General features: G+C 38.7%; 1 protein-coding gene across 5 annotated transcripts in view; it reads right to left on the bottom strand.

Moving 5' to 3' along the window:
* KIF2A (kinesin family member 2A) overlaps positions 1 to 21,972 on the bottom strand; it is a 56,753-nt gene that overhangs the window by 16,771 nt on the left and 18,010 nt on the right. For 3 of the 5 annotated variants that reach the window (XM_065045270.1, XM_065045267.1, XM_065045268.1), the window contains exons 2-13: positions 15,773 to 15,867; positions 14,477 to 14,596; positions 13,980 to 14,034; positions 11,853 to 11,975; positions 11,164 to 11,264; positions 8,641 to 8,736; positions 7,805 to 7,859; positions 4,732 to 4,894; positions 1,296 to 1,386; positions 1,080 to 1,143; positions 568 to 659; positions 186 to 328 (exon numbers count right to left, since the gene is read on the bottom strand). In XM_065045270.1, the coding sequence (XP_064901342.1) occupies positions 186 to 328; positions 568 to 659; positions 1,080 to 1,143; positions 1,296 to 1,386; positions 4,732 to 4,894; positions 7,805 to 7,859; positions 8,641 to 8,736; positions 11,164 to 11,264; positions 11,853 to 11,975; positions 13,980 to 14,034; positions 14,477 to 14,596; positions 15,773 to 15,867 (1,198 nt within the window). The remainder of the gene's footprint in view (positions 1 to 185; positions 329 to 567; positions 660 to 1,079; positions 1,144 to 1,295; positions 1,387 to 4,731; positions 4,895 to 7,804; positions 7,860 to 8,640; positions 8,737 to 11,163; positions 11,265 to 11,852; positions 11,976 to 13,979; positions 14,035 to 14,476; positions 14,597 to 15,772; positions 15,868 to 21,972) is intronic. The other 2 variants (XM_065045271.1, XM_065045269.1) reach the window with 1 other exon arrangement.

The raw sequence follows: 21,972 nt of genomic DNA, 5'->3' as shown, positions 1-21,972 counted from the left end.
AGTTATTTCTCTGTAGGAGATAGAGAAACTCTAAATATCTTTATTTAAATGGTAGTCAGTCCTCACTTGCAGCCAACTTCATCAAAAAACGCTCTGCATATTAAAAAGCCATCACTATGAAGAAACCCCAAGAAAAGCTTCTGATTCTTTAACAATGAAAAACTGGTATAAGCTATGGGAGATACCTGCAGCTGTTGCCTATTTCAATAAGCTTAAGAACATCTTCAACACATTTGACTTCCCGTTCCTGTAATCCCACCACCTGGACTTGCTGTTTACCATCTTCTAAGACTCTTAATTTTGTCTTCCTGTTCAACAAGTCAAAAACCTTAGAGGGGGGAAAACAGCACAGTTAAAGAGGAGCTTTAAAATACATTTTTATTTTAAGATCCTATATCAAAATATGTAAAGCATTCCATGGAAAAACATGATTGGAAGGGCAGCATAAAGAATCACGCGAAATAAAGCTTTTAGTACAAAGAGGAAAAAATATTTTATGTGACAAACTCAGAATCTTTTTCATGAAAGAGAAATGCCCCCTTCCTCAGAGAAAGATCTGGTGCTTACCTTACCACTGTAGATCTCAAAAAATGTTGCATATACTTGAAGTTCTAACTTCTTATAGTTTGGTTTCTTTAGCATTAAAAAGACATCTCGAGCTGTGAATACATTTCCAGAATAAAAAGAAAATTTGTTCTTTATTTTCATTTAGTGCAGACTCACTAATGTGTAACAGTCTATTTTACAGCGTCTCATATTTTTCAAGGATAACACATAGGGCCAGTTAGCTAAGTCTAAAATGCTGGAGTTTCAACTGCCACATTACACCGGAAGATGCAAAAGATCCCAAAATTATAAACTTTGTTAATCATCTGTTGCATTTATTGCGTCTTTTGAAGTAATCTACATATACCTTTATTTCACTGTGTAAAGACTACACCTCTAGGAACTACTTTTGATGTCAACAAAGCTCCACTGTAATGCAAAATATGTAGACCCTTATGTTTGTACAACAGGGAGCAAAAAACTTATTGGCCTCAACTAATCTGCAAAAAGCCAACAGACCAATAAAGTCTCACCTGCAAGTGCATATATTCCGTTAGAACAATCTTGGTTCTTTCCTAAAAAGTCACCACCCATAGTCTAAATTAAAAAAAAAAAGGAAAAAAAAATCAAAAATACACTGTGAGAAAATCACAGAACTGTAGCTCGCATATTTGTTACTTATTAGAACTTATTTAAGTGTATCATATATAAAAAGAAGTGTATTGCTGACATGTAGAACAAATACTTACATGGGTTTTTCCACTGCCTGTTTGCCCATATGCAAAACAAGTGGCCATCCCCCTTTCAAATATGGTTTCCACTAAAGGTCGAGCTGTAAACCTTAAATGCAAAAAACAACATAACTTAAGAAATTGAATTACTTTAAGATGCTACTACCACAAGGATGCTATAAATATTAAGGCCAGAAGTGACAAAACTGGTCCTGTGATTCAAGAGATCAAAGGACACCACCTCATTAATTCCTGAACTAAAGAGACTACTAGCTCTAAGGCATTAAAATATCCCAAACAAACAAACATAAGCTACAAGGTCTCTCCCATTTATTTCACAACACTATTATCCTTCTTTAAACCCTAAGTAAAAAAAAAAAATCTTGTTTTAATAATGCAACACAACTGTTTTGTTTTGCCAATACTAAAATTCTGCTACAGATTTTTTTTTTTAGTCCTTTTTGGGGGGGGTTCTTGTTTTGTTTTTTCCAGCTCAAATCAGCTTTCAAGGTATAATTTAGAAGATGAGTGGCTAAAAGAACACTGCACATCTTAGTATTCTGAGAACATACATACACTGAGAAAAGGCTCAAGAAAACAGAAGATACCCAAGCCTTTCAGAACTGAAAAATCTATTTTTCTCTGAAGTATTACTTGATGTGTCAAAAAAATATTATCCGAAGTATAATTTTTCTGTTTTAGAGACTTAATTTTTACTTTAGAAAACAGATGATTTATTGTTCCTACTTCAGCTGCTTATCACCGTTACTTCATGATGAACTCCTAAAGCAAAGGGTAAACTAATGGAGGGTTACCAAGGGAGGTAAGAGTCTCTCTGCAAGTCTCTGTTTCTGAATTTTTTCCAGGTGTTCACACAAAAAGTACCTTTAAGCGACAGAAACAGGAACAATTGTTCACAGAAACACAGAGCTGCTAGAACTTTATTTCATGCCACTTTGGAACAAACACAAGACTACTTACAAAAATAATATGGGCAAGACTAAGCCATTTCGCAGCCAAAGGTTATAGAAAAAACTAAGATTAACTGAATACTGAATTTTCATCAAAAATGTACCAGTGATTCCTGATCAGCCTTACTGTTTCTATTTTGCTTCTTCTAAACATATACTTCCTTTGTCCTCAAGAGGATATACCCGCATTCTGATGTTTGTGCCTTTTATATATAAAATACAAAATTTCACAAAGCCTATCAACCTAACAAATACACTCCATTATCTCTTTTTAACTGACTTTGAAAAGATTCATTTTGCTGATTCATAAGAAAGAAACTTAATTATATCTATTTTAAAGTAAGGCAAAATACAAACATATCTACAAAAGTTATCATAAAGCATTATAAACCTCTAAATGGTACCATGCAAAAACAGTCCAACTTTACTTTTAATAGAACCTTATTTGCAAACTTGATCTTTCAGAAATGTAAAATCTGGTTCTGCTTTAAAACGTGTGTACGTTTTTTAACATCAGTGAAAACTTACAACTCAGTGTTGTGGCTCAGAGATTCAAATATACTTAAAATATAGCTTAATAATAATAATAATAATAATAATAATAATAATAATAATAATAGAGTAGTACTCTTCTCCTGCAAACTGGAGGCTGTTTTTCAATATAGAAATACAGTGACTCATTTTAGTAAACTGGAGAAAACTGGAGGAACTTGTCACACTATTTTTTGCCCCACTGTGACCCTGGCATTCTGGTAGGAGCAGATGATGATACCTATGTTGTTCTTAGTTCTATTTTACAGGAGACCTTGAAGCAGTTTGCTCTTCAAATAATAATAACCATTATTGTGCCATGAGGGAGAAGGAGAAAGTCTGCACTGCCCCACAGACTAGAGGTTTACTGTTTCAGTACAAATACAATCATCTTTCAATATTTCCAGTACTATCATTAATGCATTACGTAACTAATAAAAATTGTCTGGCAAAAACTCAATACAAAAATTCAACAACACTGTATGCGAAAAACACCCCTTGCATTTATACACTGCTCACAAATGTAAGTAGCAGGAAGGAGGGATATTAGAAGAACTGTTTGCTAAGTGGGAGAAGAACTACTGCAAGAGGCGCACATCACCGGCTAGATCGCTCTCCCGCAGCTCTTCAGTCTCAAGGAACTAAAGATGCTACCAGTAAACTACCATTAGAGACAGACATCTCCACAGGCACAGCTTTGCTGTTTAGAAGCCTTTTGTGAGTGTAAACAGACTATGCCAATTTTCCTTCTACCACCTTCATCCTTCTAATTATATCAAGCATAAGACAGCAGTTTTAATTTTCAAGGCCTTTTAATAATTCTTGTATTATGAATTTTCTGTTATCCATCAACAGGACATCAATATCTAACATCCATCAGGACATACTGCTAACTTCTGCTTCCTAGTTCTTGGATTAAAAACAAGAATTAAGGTATTTCTCTGTCACTCTTCCCTAAGGCTACGAGAAGCACTTTCCAAGCATAAGGAAAATAATCTTAATCGAATTCCTCTCTAATATCAAAAGCTTCACAACATTTAGACTCTGTACCAAGATTATAACCTGGTATGGTGTCTAACATTGCCTGCTACTGTACCTGCTCCATTTAGTGACTCGTACAAGGTAAATAGCTACTTCCAAACATGTTTTTAAAAGCATTATTCTGTGCTAGCTTTAGAAAGGAGACAGAAGAATAAAGGAGAAAATGGAGATTAAAATACCTTGGGGCTGAAAGTGGATGTGTGTCTTTGTTACTGGGCGGTTTTTGTGTGGGGGGGTTTTTTTTTGTTTGTTTAGGATTTTTTGTTTGTTTGTTTGTTTGGGTTTTATTTAAATCAGGAAGATTCAGCATTTTGAGCAAGTTAACTTAGCTCCATGCAGCTCTGTGTTACATCAGCCAGATTGCTCCCAGCAGCCAAGCCATTCTGGTGTCAGCACTGCAGCAACATAACCTCTCCCACTTTCTTCGTACTTTCCCCGCCCTCTCCCCATTTGTTTCCATCTCTTTTCACATATGTAAACTGCTCTTCTGGGCTGGGGCTGCCCTTTTCTTCCAAGTTTCCTGAAGACCAAAAGCCTCAGGTGCTGCACGCACACTAATTAATAAGACAATAACCCTGATGCGAAGGGAGAGCTCATGAAGTTGTTCAAATATTCAGCAGCTGAGGAGGCACGAAATACACGCCAGAGCCTGGAAACCATCAGGGCTTGGAGGAGAACCTGCAGCAGGACTGAGGCCAACAGAGGTGGAGACGACATTGCAGGTGAGGAATTCAGGATAAAGAGTTAAAACAAAAGTAAACAGAATAATGGAGTAGCAATATATATTGTCTGGTAACACAGAGAATAGGAGTAAAGTCCATGAGCAAGGAAATCCCACAGTTATTGACATGGGAGATACATGAGAAAAAAGATTCACATAAAAAAAAATAAAAAAAAGCATATACACATACCTGTAAACCATTTCATTAGGAGCCGTGTCATCAAAGGCATAATCAAAACGAAAAGTTTGGTTTTCTAGGTACCTTGTTAAATCCACCTTTTGTTTTGGTTCATGTACCATCACAACATCTTTACTAGGAATTGTTATTACATCAAGGTCTTTCATTAAAGTTTCTATAAAATAAGTGAAATATATATTTAACTAGCAACACATAATTCTTTTTTACATTTTTTTCATTGTTTACAGTCTTAGAACATCTCAGATAACACAGCTCCTCCAAGTAACAACAATGCAATGGATTTGGGCTTCCGATGCCTAGATAGTAATCTGCTATGGAAGAGATTTAATTTTGGAAGCCTAGTCATCCTACCAACTGCTAGAAATTAAAGAGAGGTTGTACAAAGCTAATTCGAAAAACTATCACTGTAGCTTGTTATGTATTCTCTAAAAAAAACACTTTCCATGGATTTGAGTTCTTTTTCCTCAGGGCTTCTATACTGTTTCACAGATTACTGCCATATTCTTTGAGTTTTTAAAATTAACTTCTCTGCTGGATAAACTGGACACCGAAAGCCCTATACTGCTTGGACGGTTAAACATGCGAAGAAACTAATATCCTTACGATAATCTGCTTAATTTTAAATTATCAACTTTTTTACGTTCCCTAAATCCTTAATGTTACAGTCATATGTTCACAGATTTCAAAAAGAAAAAAAATAATTTCATTCTACACAGATATTTTAATTTGCATATTCCTCCTGGAACCTACAGTATACGTCTTTAATACAGAACTTACCTTGTAAGCAGAAAGCTGAAAATGCTAATGATCCTTCCTATTGCTAGGCATGAACAAAAGCCATCTAGACAGGATTTCGGCAGTGAGATCCCAGGTTATAATTACTACACAGCACTACAATTTACTGCTAATTGTTGTGTGAGATATGAGTCAGCAAAACAGAGAACCCAGGAATCCGTAATATGCACAAAAATAAAGATCCTTTGTGTGCACAGCCAGGATCATTAATGTGTCCTAGTTGCATTTCTATGTAAAACGTCTTCAGGCATGCAGTTCAAGAATTTGATGTGACTTTATACAATCACATAGAAATCTTTTCACCAGTTAACGTACTGATCAAACAGTACAATGGTTACCATTACATGACATTACACACCAACAGAAACATGTATTCAAGTCACTATATAATAAACTTCTCAACTGCACTGAAGTCAAATAAAATGCAATTATTCTGCAGTAATCACAGAGAAGAAATAAGGAACAGTAATGAACAGAGATGTATGACAGTCAATTTTTGCAGCAAAAGCTTTTAAGTTTAAGTAGTCAAGAGCTGATTTTCCTTAAACAGTTGTTTGAAATAAGACATTTACCTGTTCCCAGCTATTTGTTATGACAACCTGTATTCCTTGATGATGAAAATTTGGAATAGTGTCTGTGAAACCCACCATACATTTCTCAATTATAAAAATACATCACTGAAATAAAACTTTAAAATGTAAATCTGAACACCTACTTCCTGTGAAGTCAATTCACAGAATGGTGTTGAGAACCTAAAGATTTTTGTGATAATTCTCTGTATATGAGGCTGACAAGAAAAACTAATTTTGTTTTTTCTCTTCATGTGGTTACATACTAGTATCTTGGATTCTTCAATTTTAAAACATGTCACGAGAAATACTGTTTCTTATGAAGCGTGTGTTTTCAGAAGATTGTATAATGTGGGTAGTAGATTATCTCGATGGTTCACCCCCTGCATAGATTATTTCATTAATACCTTTTTACTATAGCTTATTCTTAAAAATGCGAAACAACTTTAGCGCCAACCTCATTTTTACTTGGACACTCATCTTCCTACAAATACCTCTGAACTATTTTTAATAGCTCTAAATCACTAATACTTAATATAAGCAACTTTCACAAAAGCAAATCCTACTTCTGAATCCCAGCCCATGCCAACTTCCTCTCATTCACTGTCATTTCCCTTTGTCCACCTTCAGTGCAGGTAGAAGGTGATGCTTCCCCCAAATGTATCAGATTTCTAAGTCATATTTCATTAAAGATAACCTCCAATGCTAAAACAGAAATTCAGCTGCTACCAGACTTGTATACTGAGTGCCCTTATTAAATACGTTGTGCAACTATAGACTGGTATCAACATATGTTTTCCCTTTTCCACACAATTCTCCCATCTTCCTCTCGATATGCGCTAGATAATCCTTAGTTCTGACAGTACAAAAATAGTAAATGCACACCATGTTGTTTCAGAGTCAGAGTGATGATCTTTGAGTCCCCTAACTAAGCAAAATATAATAGAAAGAAAAGGAAAGAAACATCTTTCAAAACAAATGTCAGTTTACTTAAGTCCTGGGATTCAGATAGGCTGCAATCCAGAAGCATTTGCGTTCTTAATTTCCCACTGAAAGTACAGAACTTCATCAGAAGAATGAGATTCAACATATCAAAAAAGTCACTAGGGAGTCATTCCAGTATCTAATAGTTTTTTAGTGGCATTTCATATGCCCCAGGGTATCTTGCCCCACCTCCAGTTTGCCCTGCAAGGATGTCTTGTCTTGTCGTAAGACATCAGCGTTTAAGCACCTCAACTGCTCTCTTGATGTCTGATTCAAGACCATTTGAAAGTATAAAAATAAGTGTACAAAAAATGTGTATGAAAGTTTTCACGGGGCAGGTCTCTGGTCAGGTCATCCCTTGAAGGACAGTCTGAAAGAATGGTGATCCTAATGCAAGGTAAGAACACTGAAGAAATTACAGTAGAATTAATGCCTAGATCAACTAAATACAGCCTACATGATCTTGGAAAAAAACTGCAGTCTCTCTGCACCTCAGCTCCGAATCCATAAAATGGTGACAGTTAAACTACTTTTCTCCCATCTTTATCCAGTTTATGATGAGCCTATGAATTTTCTGGGTCTGTCACACATACTGTCTAGCCTAACAGGTTCCCCTTTGATCAGTATTTCTAGATCTCTTTAGCACAAATCATACTACTATCAGAAGCAGTTTTAAAAGAAAAAAAAATAAACAGCAAAATCTTCAATGGTCATACCTTTTTTATTGAGTGGTCGTTTTCGTACACAAACACATATCCTGTGCTCATCAATCTGCAAAAGAAACAGTCTTTCAGTGAACCATACACCAATTCAGTTATACAATATTTTACCTTATTTTACTTATATTCTTGATTTAATTAGCCAATCATGTATACAAAGAGAAATTTCCAAGACAGTGAGTCATCTGAACATGTAAAAGCTCCATGTGTCTGCAAAATAGCCAAAAACCCAAAAGGGAGAAGCAGAGATTAACAAAACTCCCTGCAGACAGTGATCCAATTCCATAGAGTACCAGGGGCTTCTTGGAATATGGTAAGAAAACCCACATCTAAGAGGGCAGGCGCTATGGACAGGAATTGTCACAACCTCTGATTTCCACAGAGATCTGACAGTGTTCATCATTTAGGGATTCTGCTCCTCTGACTCCTCTGCAAACCAAAGGCCCTCATCACCTTCAAATATCAAATCTTAATCCTTACACTCACGAGGGTTTTTCAGAGAAGCTTAATGATTTTGTGTGCACATCCCCTGCTATCCCAGGAAAATTTACAATAGAGGCTGAGTGACTACTTAGTACATATTGGTACTATTTTACAGTAAAAAGACATTTAAATGAGATAATTAACAAAATTTAGTAACCTAGGACTTTCAATACCTACAAATTTCAATATCAAATTAGTGAAAAAAATAAAACCCATGTTATAATGAATACTAATATATATTAAACTACTTGTTTTTCATGTTTACAGACAGAAGTATACATTGAAAAAATTGAAAACACATATCAAAAACAAAGGAGGATAAAACATTTCCATGTTGCTAGGGTACTTACAGGATCTGCAGTTGTCAGTGGTCTATAATCCAAACTTCCCCTGAAATCTCTTATCATACACATAATTTCATAATTTGGGTTTGTAGCATCAACATCCTGGGGAAGTGAACAAAAGAATTGCTAAATTTACTTTTTTCATGAAATGGACTAAACTTCAGTATCTTCTGTATTCTTGATAACAAAAATACACACCAACTGAAACCTTATTTTTTCTCCAAAACATTAGAAATGTCTCATATGCAAGTTTAATGCCTTTTCCCATTCTGATGTAGCTAATTTACTGATCATAAAGCAAAACAATTACATGCTTTCTATTTCATGGTTTTGGTTGGCATGTAATATAAAATACTTTTTAATTAACTGTCTGCTCAAGAAAGAGAAACTACTCCTGCTTTGCCAGGGTCATGACGTTGAAGAAACACCTCCAAGCGATTGCACAACATTGGACAGCACATACAGCCAACACTTCCTGAAAAAAGGCGGTCCGATGGACACACTGCATTACAGGGGTACAACACACACTTCAGAGGACAGCGCAGGCACCCTGGCTACTCTAAACACAACACGGCTGCAACTAAGTAGGTTTAAGGAGCTTGATCCAACTACTGGTCCTGAGTTAACTCCTACAGTCACTCAGATGAACTGGAATCTCTTCTAAGACTTCTAGACCCCTCAAAAGGCAGAAGCAATCCCAAAGATATGTGGTAGGCAACATCCCAGCTCAGAAGACCTCCCACCCCTACACCTAAACTCATCACTACCAGAGCAATTGGGCACCTAAGAAGCCATGCACAGAGTCCCTTCAAGCCTTGCTAAGCCTGAGCCTACTGTGAGCTGAGCTAGTCCTCTGCAAGATCAATCAAATATCCTTGCTGTCACTTCTTCCCGCGACTGTCGGTTTTTACACCTTTTCAGAACATGGTCTGCTGATGCCACACACAACCAGCTCTGGTGCTCAGACCTTATAGAGTCGTGCATGGCTCCTCCCAAAATGACATAAACCTCCTCCTGGATTGCCACTCCTTGTGGAAACAGTTGAAGTGCTTTCAGAAAGCGCTGCACTGGGGTTAATGAGCTGAAAGGGAGCATGCTCATGTCTCTGCACCTCTGACACAGCCGACCATACCCCAGATAAAACTGCATCCTGCTCATCAGAAGCTGATGGTACTTGGTGTTGTTGACCCTGATCACAGTGAACTAAAAACTGCTGACTGTAAGCCCCCACAAAATGTATCCCTGCTGTAGTGCTTCCTTCTAACAGTCAGAAAGGAGTATTGCTTATTGCAGAAAAAGTGTTTGCCTGATACTCTTCAAACCCTGCCTTAGCCACTAGAAAAGAGTGTTTGGCTAGTTATTGCTGCATTTCATAATGACAACAAATGACAGACTAGACGAAGCAACAGGAAGCAGAGGTAAGCACAGGCCACCAAGACAAACAAAGCTTCCTCATACAGAAGTTTAAGACTCAGATGCAAAGGGACTCTTCACAGGAGTGACAAAAGGAAAATTTTAGCTGTAGTGTGAAGTCAAAATATTTCAATATCAAAAGTAATATATAAAAAGTATAGAAATATAAATACAAAATAAACCTAAACATGTAATATGAAATATAATATTAAATATTATATGTAAAAATAACATATATTTTTAAATATATTTGTTCCTTGCACATAAAGGCATAGTAATGTTTTCTGTTTGTGTAAATGGATGGAAATTAGAGAACATGAATTCAACATAGGTGATTTTAGGTCAACTTAGAAACAGCATAAACTGTGAAGTGAATTGCCTGAATTATTTACTTGGTGATGGTACTTCCCATGTCAGCAGTGGATTGGTCGTATCTCTTTAGAGACTAACACATAGCCACAGGGCTGCCAACAAGATTACACTACGAGTTTTGCAAAAGCTTTTGCACCACTGTGACAGAAAGTCATCTAATATTAAGAGATTTTTCTCACAGGATTAGCAACTTCATTTCTTTCACACAAGTTTCTAACAACTTACTGCTGACCTGCTTGCATGATGCAAAGGTAAAATATAAATACATAGAATGGTTTAAAGAAAAAAAAAACATTAAAAATCACTGTCTGAACTTGAGCCTCAAATCAATCTCCTACAAAGCATCAAAGATCACAAAGAGTAATTTATCATAATGCTGTAATACCTCCTGTAGAATAACAGACCTATCTAAAAGCGAAAGACTTGATTATTTTCTTCAATATATTTCCCTTAAGAAATAGCTATTATCAGTATTTGATCTTTAAAGAACACATGGCAAGATAAGCAGTTGTAAGCAATTATTTCTGTAGGATGAAAAGGAGGGGGAAAACTGTCTAAAGTAATAGTTATGAGGGCAATGCAACCAAGCATGAAAATATTTATCAAACTTGTATACAGGATGAAAACATTTAATTTCAAGATCAATACAGTTCATAAGAACCATTAAAGACTGAAAAAAGCACAATGATTTTGCAAAGTTCTCTTGCTGACGTAACATTTTCCATCCAAGCTAGAAATACTAACCTGAGCTCTTTTTTCTCTAAGTTCCTGCTGCTGTAACCTTCTTTTTTCACGTTTCTCTTGCAATTTTTCAACCTCTTTTACACAATTAGATTTTCTACGTGCTTAAAGAAAACGATACACTCGTAAAAATATTTTCAGTGTTGCATGAATTTAGTATTTACACTGTAACACTTCAATTATATTAATTTATCAATAATTAGAATGTATTTATTTCAACTATTTTTTCAAGCAAATCAGTATTAGTACAAAATAATTATGGCAATTTTATTTCTAAAATTCATAAAATAAATGAATTAGAAAAAAAATCATTGGAATAGGACAATAATTGCATGACCAAAAATATAAGGACAATGACCCTCAAAAAATATTTGGACGGATACATGTGATCTCTTGGTTTGAATTAAAAGAAAGCCCAGGAAAATTAAAAAAAAAAAAAACCAAAACAAACACCAAACCACCAACAAACACCACCATGGTTAAAAAATATAAAGGAAAAACGAAATCCGCATACTGGCGTAACTATGACAAAGTGAACCTTTTTTGAGCCATAGCGCTCTGAAAAGGCTCCTCGAGGAAGCCCCACAGACAACTGTGCATGTACACCACTGGCCACTTATGGACAACACAATCCAAGAGAATGCACATGTAACGCCCAGAATAAATGAATCCTTGATACACGGTTTACATACAAGGGGGTCCAAATTCCTTTTTTGCAGCTTGAACTGGAGATATATCTGAAACACTACCATTCTGTTGAGAAGAGGAAGACTGCTCAGGAAGCTGAGTAGGTCGCGCGCGTGCAGAACCAACCACTGCAAAGGGAAAAAGCACAAAGCTCATGTGGACAAGGAAGAGTATCATTTCTACACAATTCTGAAACGCTTTGGTACGATGAGGAGATAAAACAAGGCCCCTTTTCCAGACACAACAGTTTACTGGGGGTTAGGGGGAGCCATACATGTAGAAAGTCTATTAATAAAGACCTTTGGTATGTAGCCTTTTTTATCCTAGTATCATACACCAACACAATGTAATTATTAAGTACCAACACTGCGTGTGCATATTTTAAAATACTCTACTGCAGAATTAGTACAACTTATTATGTGCATAGAATGAAGCATGCACTTGAAGGTATGCAGTCCTGAAGTTTTAAAGTGCTGAAGTTTTATTTATATTGTGACTATACCCAAAAAGTGAGTAAAAAGAGAAGCCCTGCTGTTTCACATTCTCTAGACATTACAAAATGGTCCCACCCCACTGAGCCTACAATCTCTGGAGGGCCAAAGGGATAGAAATGAAAGGCAGCCAAGTGCAGCTCAATCTGTGAGTGGAAGAAACAAACCTTTTTGACACTATACTGGAAGGGATACAGATACAATCAATACGCATAAACTTATGCATTGATTCTATATGTGCTAAGGATGCCAGTTTCTGAAGATGCAGTGATGTGTGTTCCCAGTGAATGCAGGGGGAGTGGTGAGCACACAAGCCTCTTTGTTAGGGCTGAATGCTATCAATTGTTTTTCAAAGAGCTGCTTCAAGCAGCTCTGCTTCAGCTGGCCCGTTTCCTGCACACACTCCTAATAGAGCCTGCCAGAGGAGTACGACAGTTAAGGTACCAGCTTTGATTAGCAGCCAGAGATGACAGCTCACCGTGCAACACAGAGACAACCACGGAAACAGGTATCGAGCGGGACAGATGAGACAAATGCCCAGATCATTCCACATATGATAGGAGATCTAGCTGATAGCACAAACCAACTACACAAAATAAGACAGCATGCTGAGAAAAGCTTAACTACAAGGCCAACAAAGAACAAGTACTTAAGCCGACTGTGAATAGTAAGATGCACAGGACCTATTAAAATACAAGTGACAAGGTTATTCCAGACCAAACAGACTATTTACTACAAACAACATGTTATGGATATGAGAAGAGCCATCAATAAGATGTCTCAAGTTTAAACCATATTAGTTCGAAAAAGATTATCTCCTCCTCATGAGATTTTCAGTTTAATACCCCCAAAGGCAAATGGCAGAGAGGTGAAAGTGGTTCCAGTCATCCACCAGAAGAGTCTGAACACTTACAAAGATATGCAAGCCCACTTGTTTTTCAAGTTAAACAGATGGACTTGAATCTAGGCCGTATTAATGACACCAGATTAATGTTTAGAAGAAGAATCATCAGCATAAGTTAGTTGCGGGAGAGAAGATGAAAACAATAAGAAGTAACTATTCCTTCTGATGTTATAGATGCATTACATGCATATTAACCCAACGTATACTTTTCACCTATACTCCTGTGGTATTTCAGCATTTTTTTTGTAGATTTTTCACTATTAACTTCAGAGAAATAACCCATACGGCTTAAGTACTCTTTGAAAGGATGCTTATACACAGACCATTACAAAACTAAGCTAAAAAATTGAAAGCGTAACAATTTTAAGTGCACTATTTAGTTTATATTGAAACACTTAATTAAGCAGAAAGGTAACTGAGGATGGTTTAACTTGAAGAAGTCCACACACATGACTTAATGTACCATAATTAACTTCAAATTTTTGCACCTTCAGTTCATTCAGCTTAACTTTCCTAATGCTATATTGCTTAAATTTGCGTATAAACACTATTCGTACAGCATGAATTCCTAAATATACATTGGAATAATTCCAGGAATGAGCTACCATGTCTTTTACATTTCACATGCATACATACTGAAAAAGAAGTGCAGAGCTATTAGGGAATGTTAGATGAGGAAGAGGCTAAAATGTTCCCATATTTTTTACTTCCCTGAAATGGAAAGAGATAACATTTACCTCTGTTATCTCTGGCAGGGATGTCATTCTTCACAGATGACACAGTCCGTCGAGTCTGTAAAGAAATAAATCTGCGTTATTCAGCCGCCATATTACTGAAAATGTAAACTGCAGCCTCATCTCTGTTTCTTTCTGGTGAATGGAAACACCACCACATCAGTAATATAAATAGGTGATTGCTTCGAAATCCCTCCCTGAAGATCCCATGGTGAAAGCTGCTTGAACTACACATACTGTTTTGAAACAACCTCCAAAACCTTTTCGGTACTTTTCCTTGAGATATATTTAGTTATAGAAGTATTGGTTCCCAACTCCCTCTCTGTTCAAACTGTTCTTAAAAAAATGTTAGAAACTGCTACTCACCACAGGAAAAAGAAAGGAAAACAGTTATCAGATAGCTCCAGAGACACAAAAGTTGAAGTTAAAAATTCAAGCCCAGCAACACGTATATAAGTACTGTAAGTTTAACATGAACATGCTACATTAATATTACCAACCTTCACAATTTTGTTTACTTTGGCTGATGAAGCAGGTGGTGGTGGTGTCTCTGGACTAGGCTCAATATCTTCATCAGGTGCCAGATCTGGGTTAAGTGAAAATATGCTCTCCAAGTCAATCTGTGTAGAGAATACAAAACACATTTGTGAGTCTTAAAATGGTATTCACCCCCTCCATTTCTCCTGTGATGTTTGAGAATAAACAGCAAATATATTTAAAGTTTTTACGCCACAATTTGTTAATTCTAAAATGTGAATTATCTTTTATGTCAAATAAAAACAGCTTAATCTTCAGTCTTGGTATAAACTGAAAACACACCTTTCAGAAAAGGGATGAAAGACATCTCAATTATTTGAAATTTCCCGGACAGCACAAAAGAAACAGATGAATTACAACCACCCCAAAATAAAAAGCATAGTTGAAACCATGACAAATTTATCATGCTATTTTGTTTTTCTTTTAAGTGTTTCTCATTCAAAATCCTGTAAAATGTAAGGGGGGAGAGCCAGGATCTCAAAAATACCTGGCTTCAGATCTATTGAAACTTGGTTTCCTAAAAATCTTAAATAGCTTTAGTCCCTGTGGATTGCCATTTCCTCTGGCTGCACCTTTCAAAGACCTCACTACTGTATAGACCCTCTGTGTCCAGAGGGATAAGCTCAGCTGATTACATCACTAGGACTTTCTCAACAACGTTTTTTCTGTTTCCTGTGTTTTCACAAGACTGGTAAGTGTAATTATTTCTGAGATGCTTCTGCAAATCTCAGCTGAAACTGGGTAACGTGGCCCAAAATTTAAAGGAAAGTGGGATGGCAAAGTGTTACACAGAAATACACAGTTTCTCAAGGGAAGGAAGGATGGAAAATTATTGCCAAAACTAAATAAATAAGCAAACAAACTAGCAGTTTAATTCCTCAATAATAGAATCACAAGAAGATTTCTAATCTAGCTCTCCCACTAGTTTCCTGTTTGAACTTCGAGTCATTCTCCATCTCAAAAATTTAACTTTTATACTTGTAAAAAGAGGTTAACAAGGTCAGCCCTTGTAATCTGGTTCAAAATCAACAAATGAAAAGAACTATTTAAAAGCTACAACAGAGATCTCAGGAAGACAAACTTAATAAAACAGAAACCATCCTTTGCCTAACAGCTCCCAGGCAGAACAGTCTGTAACCAAACAATCATCAAGTAAACTAAGATTTATATCTTCTTTTTGTCTCTAGTGCAAATTCCAAAGTAATATTAATCTAGATTACACATTTTCAAACGATTAAAGTTCTGAAATCATTTTTTACCTCTTTGCCTTTAGTATCTCCATTTTCAATCCATTCAACAGTTACACTTTCATTATCTTCATTCAGGGATGTTACCATAGCTTGGTGAATTCGGCCTAGAAAGCAAACACAAATGATCATTTATCAATTGGTGAAAAAATTTTCCAGAAGTTATTTTCATCCCTCCACTGAGACATGCAGAGAGAGGCAGGAAGAAGAGGGTTAATAAAAATGAGGCAATAAACAGAAGATGATCCCTGGCCACAGACTGTGAAGTGTCTCAGACAGTGGAGGCTCTAACGGGACAGTCAGCATACAAGTAAAAAGCTCAATGAACAGAAAACTGGGGGGTAAGTAAACAACACACCACGTGAAAGCCACACCAGTTAGACTCTCTTTTCTTGAGAGAAGAAAATGCAAGTACCACGAGACTCTCATGAGCACTGAAGTCTCCCAAGCCGCGCTCCACAAAGTCTTGTTTGCCCCCTTTCTAGGATGACATTAATACAATATCACATGTCCCAACACAGGAGTGAAGCCCTCTGAAACTGTATTCTGATATCCATTTCTTATGGGCATCCAATCAGTCGGTAATTAAACTGCTTGCAACAATAATACAAATCATCATTTTAAAACAGCTGCTTACACAGATTGCTGAGCTGAAGTGCCGTTGCTCTGACTTCTCCCATGAAAAACCCAAAACCAGCAAGCCCCCATGAAGTACAATAAACCCAGTAAACTTTTAGCGGGAATAAGGAATTTTCTTCTTAAATATGTAGCATACCACAATTTTCTTATGTCCTCTTTCCTACACACAGTAGTGAGGAACAACTGGAAGAGCAGAGCAGCCATGCGCTGACACAAAACAATCAAAACCCAGGTGTCACATTGATTTCACATCTGCACTTTGCCCTGAGAGTACCAAGAATTGGGGTTTCTGAGGAACACGAGTCCAACCCAACGGCTCCGCCACCACCCTCCTTTAATGAGCCACGGCAGGAACAAGCAATCCCTCAGGCCACCCAGCCCAAGCCAGCCCCAGGTGCCCAAGGGCCACATCCAGCTCTCAGTGCATGAGCGACCGTCCCGGAGCAGCCCACACACACGCTGCTGCTGCTGCTGCTGCCGGGGACCCACTCGAGGGCCAAACACAGCGCAGTCCTGACACATCTGCTCTGGTCCAGGTTCACCTTCCACCCTCTCGTTACCTAAAGCTCCCACCCCCCTGCCCACTTCAGTTTTCTCCTTTGTTGACATTTTTGAAGTTCTATTTTAGCAATTTCAGTCATAATTTGATGATTTTCCGAAGTCACTGTTTTTATACAGTCTGAAAAAAACCTTGACTGATAAGTCACATCATCCCACCTAACAGAGCAAGCAAAAAATGTACCCTGTTAATATTTCTTTGATTGCGGAGGCTGCCTAAACATTCACACCTAGTTAAAATTAAGCAAGAAGAGAGACTACGTGGAAGCACCATGGCAGGTAACAGCACACCTGTGTACTTCAGGGTACCAAGTGGAGGAAGAGCTCAGCTGATGCTCCAGCCAAGCGCAGCACCCGGGGCACGGGCAGAGCAGCCAGCACCCCCGGGCACCGCTGTCTCCACACCTGCCATGCTCGGCTCACCCGCATTACATACGCATTTACAACCTCTGTGCCTGTTCTTGCCCAAAGCCTTAAGTTTCACTCCACCACTAAAGAAGTTTGAGTAGTTCTTTTTAACATTAAAAAAAAAAAAAAAAAAAGAGCCTCCCCCTTTGCTTCACTTGGTTTCTCTCCCCTAGCATTCATTAGTTTCCATTCTCCTGATCTGTGCTTTGCCCAAACAAACCCTTCTACTTGTGCTTCCTGAGCACCATCCTCACGAGTGCCCCCGCTGCACGCTCTGCACGGACAGCCTGAGCGGCGCTGCAGGAGATGATGGGCAGGGACCACCTGCTCTCCTCTCCCCACACTGGCCTTCCCCTTTGCCCCTTGCACAAACCACACTGTGCAGGCACACATCCCGCCCTCGGGACTCTGCCTAAATTCTGGTGGCAGAGCTGAAGCAGACACACTGAGCATGACGCTGTCACACCTTATTTCCTTGGACGAGCTTTTTTGTGTGAGTTTTCTTTGTGTAAGGTCATCAATGTTTCTGCATTTAATGACCTCCAGGGACTTAATTTTGCGCAAGAAGACCCTGTTGTAGAATGCTTTCAATAAACTATCTGGTTCATCAGCAAAGTAGCAACAGAAGCAACTGTCTTCCTGTAGCAGTGTCAGTCCTGCCACTTCTACAGGGAGCACACTGGGACTGCAAGGACACAAAAACTGTGGGAACCGGAAGACTCCTCAAGCTTTGATTGGTATAATCTTCTGTTATTGTTTTAAAGTCAGGCCCAGCTGTCAATCCAGAATCAAGAGAAAAACAGTATATGAAAAATGTAATTTTAGCCAACAACTTCTATACAATATAATATATTATACAATATTATAGAAATATTGTATATAAATAGACAACACAGCTAGGCACACACAGTCCAGGAGGTTCTTGCAGAGCACTGATAACTTTTTGACACAGGTGATGGACGATCCAACAAGGAGAGGTGTGCTGCTGGACCTTGTCCTAACAAAGAAGGACTGGCTGGAGATACAAAGGCTGTTGGTCACCCTTGGCTGCAGCGACCATGAGATAGTGGAGTTCAGGATCCTGTGTGGGAGAAGCAAGATAGTAAGTAGGATTACAGCCCTGGTCTTCAAGAGAATTAACTTTGGCCTCTTCAAGGTCCTACTTTGAGGAATCCCATGGGTTAGGGCTCTAGAAGTTTGGGGGGTCCAAGAGAGCTGGTTTATATTCAAGTATCACTTCCTCCAAGCTCAAGATCAGTGCATTGCTATGAGCAAGGAATCAAGCAAAAGAAGCTTGTCTCATCATGGATGAGTAAGGAGCTTCTGACAAAACTGAAATGGAAGAAGGAGGGCTACAGAATGTGGAAAAAAGGACAGACCACTTGGGAGGAATGTAGGAACATTGTTAGAGTATGCAGGGATGCGGTGAAAAAGGCTGAGGTCCACTTGGAATTAAATCTGGCAAGGGACATCCAGGACAAGAAGAAGGGCTTCTTTGAGTACATCAGCAGCAAAAGGAAGATTAGGGAAAATGTAAGTCTGCTGCTGAATGAGGTGGGTTCCCTGGTGATGGATGATACAGAGAAGGTGGAGTTACTGAATGCCTTCTTCGCTTCTGCCTTTACTGCTAAGACCGGCCCTTGAGAATCCCAGACCCTAGAGGTTGGAGAGAAAGTCTGGAGAAAGGAATTTCCCTTGGTTGAGAAGCGTCATGTTAGAGATCGTTTAGATAAGCTGGACATCCCAAAATCCATGGTTCCCAATGGGATGCACCCACAATTGCTGAGAGAGCTGGCAAATGTTATTGCCAAGCTACTCTCCATCATCTTTGAAAGGTCTTGGAGAACAGGACAGGTAGTAAAAAGCCAACATCACTCCAGTCTTCTAAAAGGGCAAGAAGGACAATCCCGAAAACTACAAGCCAATCAGCCTCACCTCCATCCCTGGAAAAGCAATGGGACAGCTCATTAGGGATGTCATCTCCAAGCATGTGGAGAAAGGAAGGTTATGAGGAATAGTCAGCATGGATTCACCAAGGTGAGATCATACTTGACTGATCTGATAGCCTTCTATGGTCATATGACTGGCTGGGTAGACGAGAGGAGAGCAGTGGATGTTGTCTACCTCGACTTCAGCAAGGCTTTTGACAGTCTCCCACAGCTCAGGAAGTGCAGGCTGGATGAATGCATGGTGAGATGGACTGAGAACTGGCTGAATGGCAGAGCTCAGAGGGTTGTGATCAGTGGTGCAGAGTCTGGTTGAAGGGCTGTTGCTAGTGTTGCTCCCTAGGGGTCAGTACTGGGTCCAGTTGTGTTCAACCTGTTCATTAATGACCTGGATGAAGAGACTGAGTGCACCCTCAGCAAGATTGCTGATGATGCCAAGCTGAGAGGATAGGATGATAAACCAGAAGGCTGTGCTGCCATTCAGTGAGACCTGGACAGGCTGGAGAGTTGGGCAGAGAGGAATCTAATGATATTCAACACAGGCAAGTGTAGGGTCCTGCACCTGAAGAGGATTAACCCCAGGCACCAGTACAGTTTGGGAGCTGATCTGCTGAAAAGCAGCTCTGTGGAGAAGAACCTGGGAGTCCTGGTGGACAACAAGTTACCCATAAGCCAGCAATGTGCCCTTGTGGCCAAGAAGGCCAACAGTATCCTGGGGTGCATTAAGAAGAGCGTGACCAGTAGGTCGAGGGAGGTGAATCCTCCCCCTCTACTTTGCCCTGGTGAGGCTGCATCTGGAGTTCTGTGTCCAGTTCTGGGCTCCCCAGTTTAAGAATGACAATGAATTACTGGAGAGAGTCCAGCAGAGAGCTGAGAAGATGATGATGGGTCTCGAGCACCTTTTGGATGATGAAAGACCGAGCAACCTGGGCCTGTTCAGCCTGGAGAAGAGAAGGCTGAGAGGGGATCTTATCAATGACTATAAATATTTCAAGGGTGAATGCCAAGAGGATGGGATCAGACTCTTTTCAGTGGTGCCCAAATGACAGGATGAGGAGCAACAGCCACAGACCGAAGCACAAGAGGTTCCATCTGAATATAAGGAGAAACATCTTCATTTTGAGTGTGCCAAAGCACTAGAACATGCTGCCCAGAGAGGCTGTGGAGTCTCCTTCTCTGGAGACATTCAAAGCCTGCCTGGACACATTCCTGTGCGATCTGCTCTGGGTGAACCTGCTTTAGCAGGTGGGTTAGACTAGATGATCTCCAGAGGTCCCTTCCAATTGCAACCATTCTGTGATTAAAATAATCTTTAGTATGTTACCAAGTTTTATAAATTTTCAAGAAAAACAGTACTCACAGCTGAAACCTGTGACACTATAGTAGTTACAGAGCCATCATCTAAGTCCCATTACCTGCCCCTGTGCTCTACAACTTTTGACAGAGAACAAATAGCCATTTAAAAAGGTTTAATCTTTGCCATAACAAGTGAAAAGAGATCAAAGCAGGCTGATGAACAAAAAGAAAATACTGAACACTCTCAGAAGTACAGTAAGCCAGCATGCTGGAACAAAAGAATCACAATAAATCTTCCATCTCTGTGCCAGATTTCATCCACTGCCTGGCCAAGAAAGTCAGGACTGAATAAAAAAATCACTAATGAAAATTAAAATTATGTCTGTCTTTCAAATATTCTCAGCTTAAATACAAAATGTATACTATAATGTTTGAACTGGCAATGTACCCTTACAATTTGTTCCTAAAAATTCTTTGTTACTAAAAGTTTACATGTCATTGAAGTGCCAGAAAACACATTTACATCTTTACAATCGCCTCTTGCACTCCGCAAACAGTATTCCATTATATTTTTCTAGTACACAGCTGAATACAGCAGCTGTGAAATTCAGGAATGCCAGCAACCAATTAGTCTGGCATAAACCTCGTCTAGCATATAAAGCAAGACCAAGCTGCAAATGTTACGAGCCAAATCAATCTGCAAAGAGTGGTTGAAGGCAACATCCCTGATTTCTGGTGCATTTCCTAGAGTTGGTATCAACCTCTGAAATGTAAACATGTCCATGTAAACGTGAGCATGCATTATGATGAACTGAGAAAGGAAAAGTGATCCAAGAAAGACTAATTTCACACACACATCTCAAAAATAAAAGAAGAAAGTAGAGCCATACTGCTGATACACTGATTCTTCACTCGGCGTTTCTTTTATTTCTAGTGCCTCTCCTCACCTGATTAGATTTCACATCACAGGCAAAACTTTTTCTTGGAAGTTGTTCCATTGCTATAGAGCTCAAAACCCATGAAGTTATTTGAAAATACTATTATTTGTGTACATTCTGTCATACAGTGTGTGGCATCTGGCTTATCTCCTACTGACTAGAGCACGCAGAAAATATTGCTGCAAATACAGCAATAGAATACAAACATATGTGAAGCTGACACTTTTCAATTACCTTAAATACATATACGTTACAATCTTATCACCCTAATCAACAGAAGTGAAGAACATAAACTCTCCTTCACTCTTCTCCTAGTCATCTGATGGACATTCCACAAACAGAAGAAAGCAAGCATAAACATCTGCAGAAACATCACGTAAATCCCCACAGCAATTAGGGGGCAATTGGTGTAGAAAAAGCCTCAGGA

The sequence above is a fragment of the Columba livia genome, chromosome Z (assembly GCF_036013475.1).
Source record: "Columba livia isolate bColLiv1 breed racing homer chromosome Z, bColLiv1.pat.W.v2, whole genome shotgun sequence".
In the NCBI taxonomy this organism is placed as follows: Eukaryota; Metazoa; Chordata; class Aves; order Columbiformes; family Columbidae; genus Columba; species Columba livia.
This window is presented reverse-complemented; position numbering and strand designations above follow the sequence as displayed.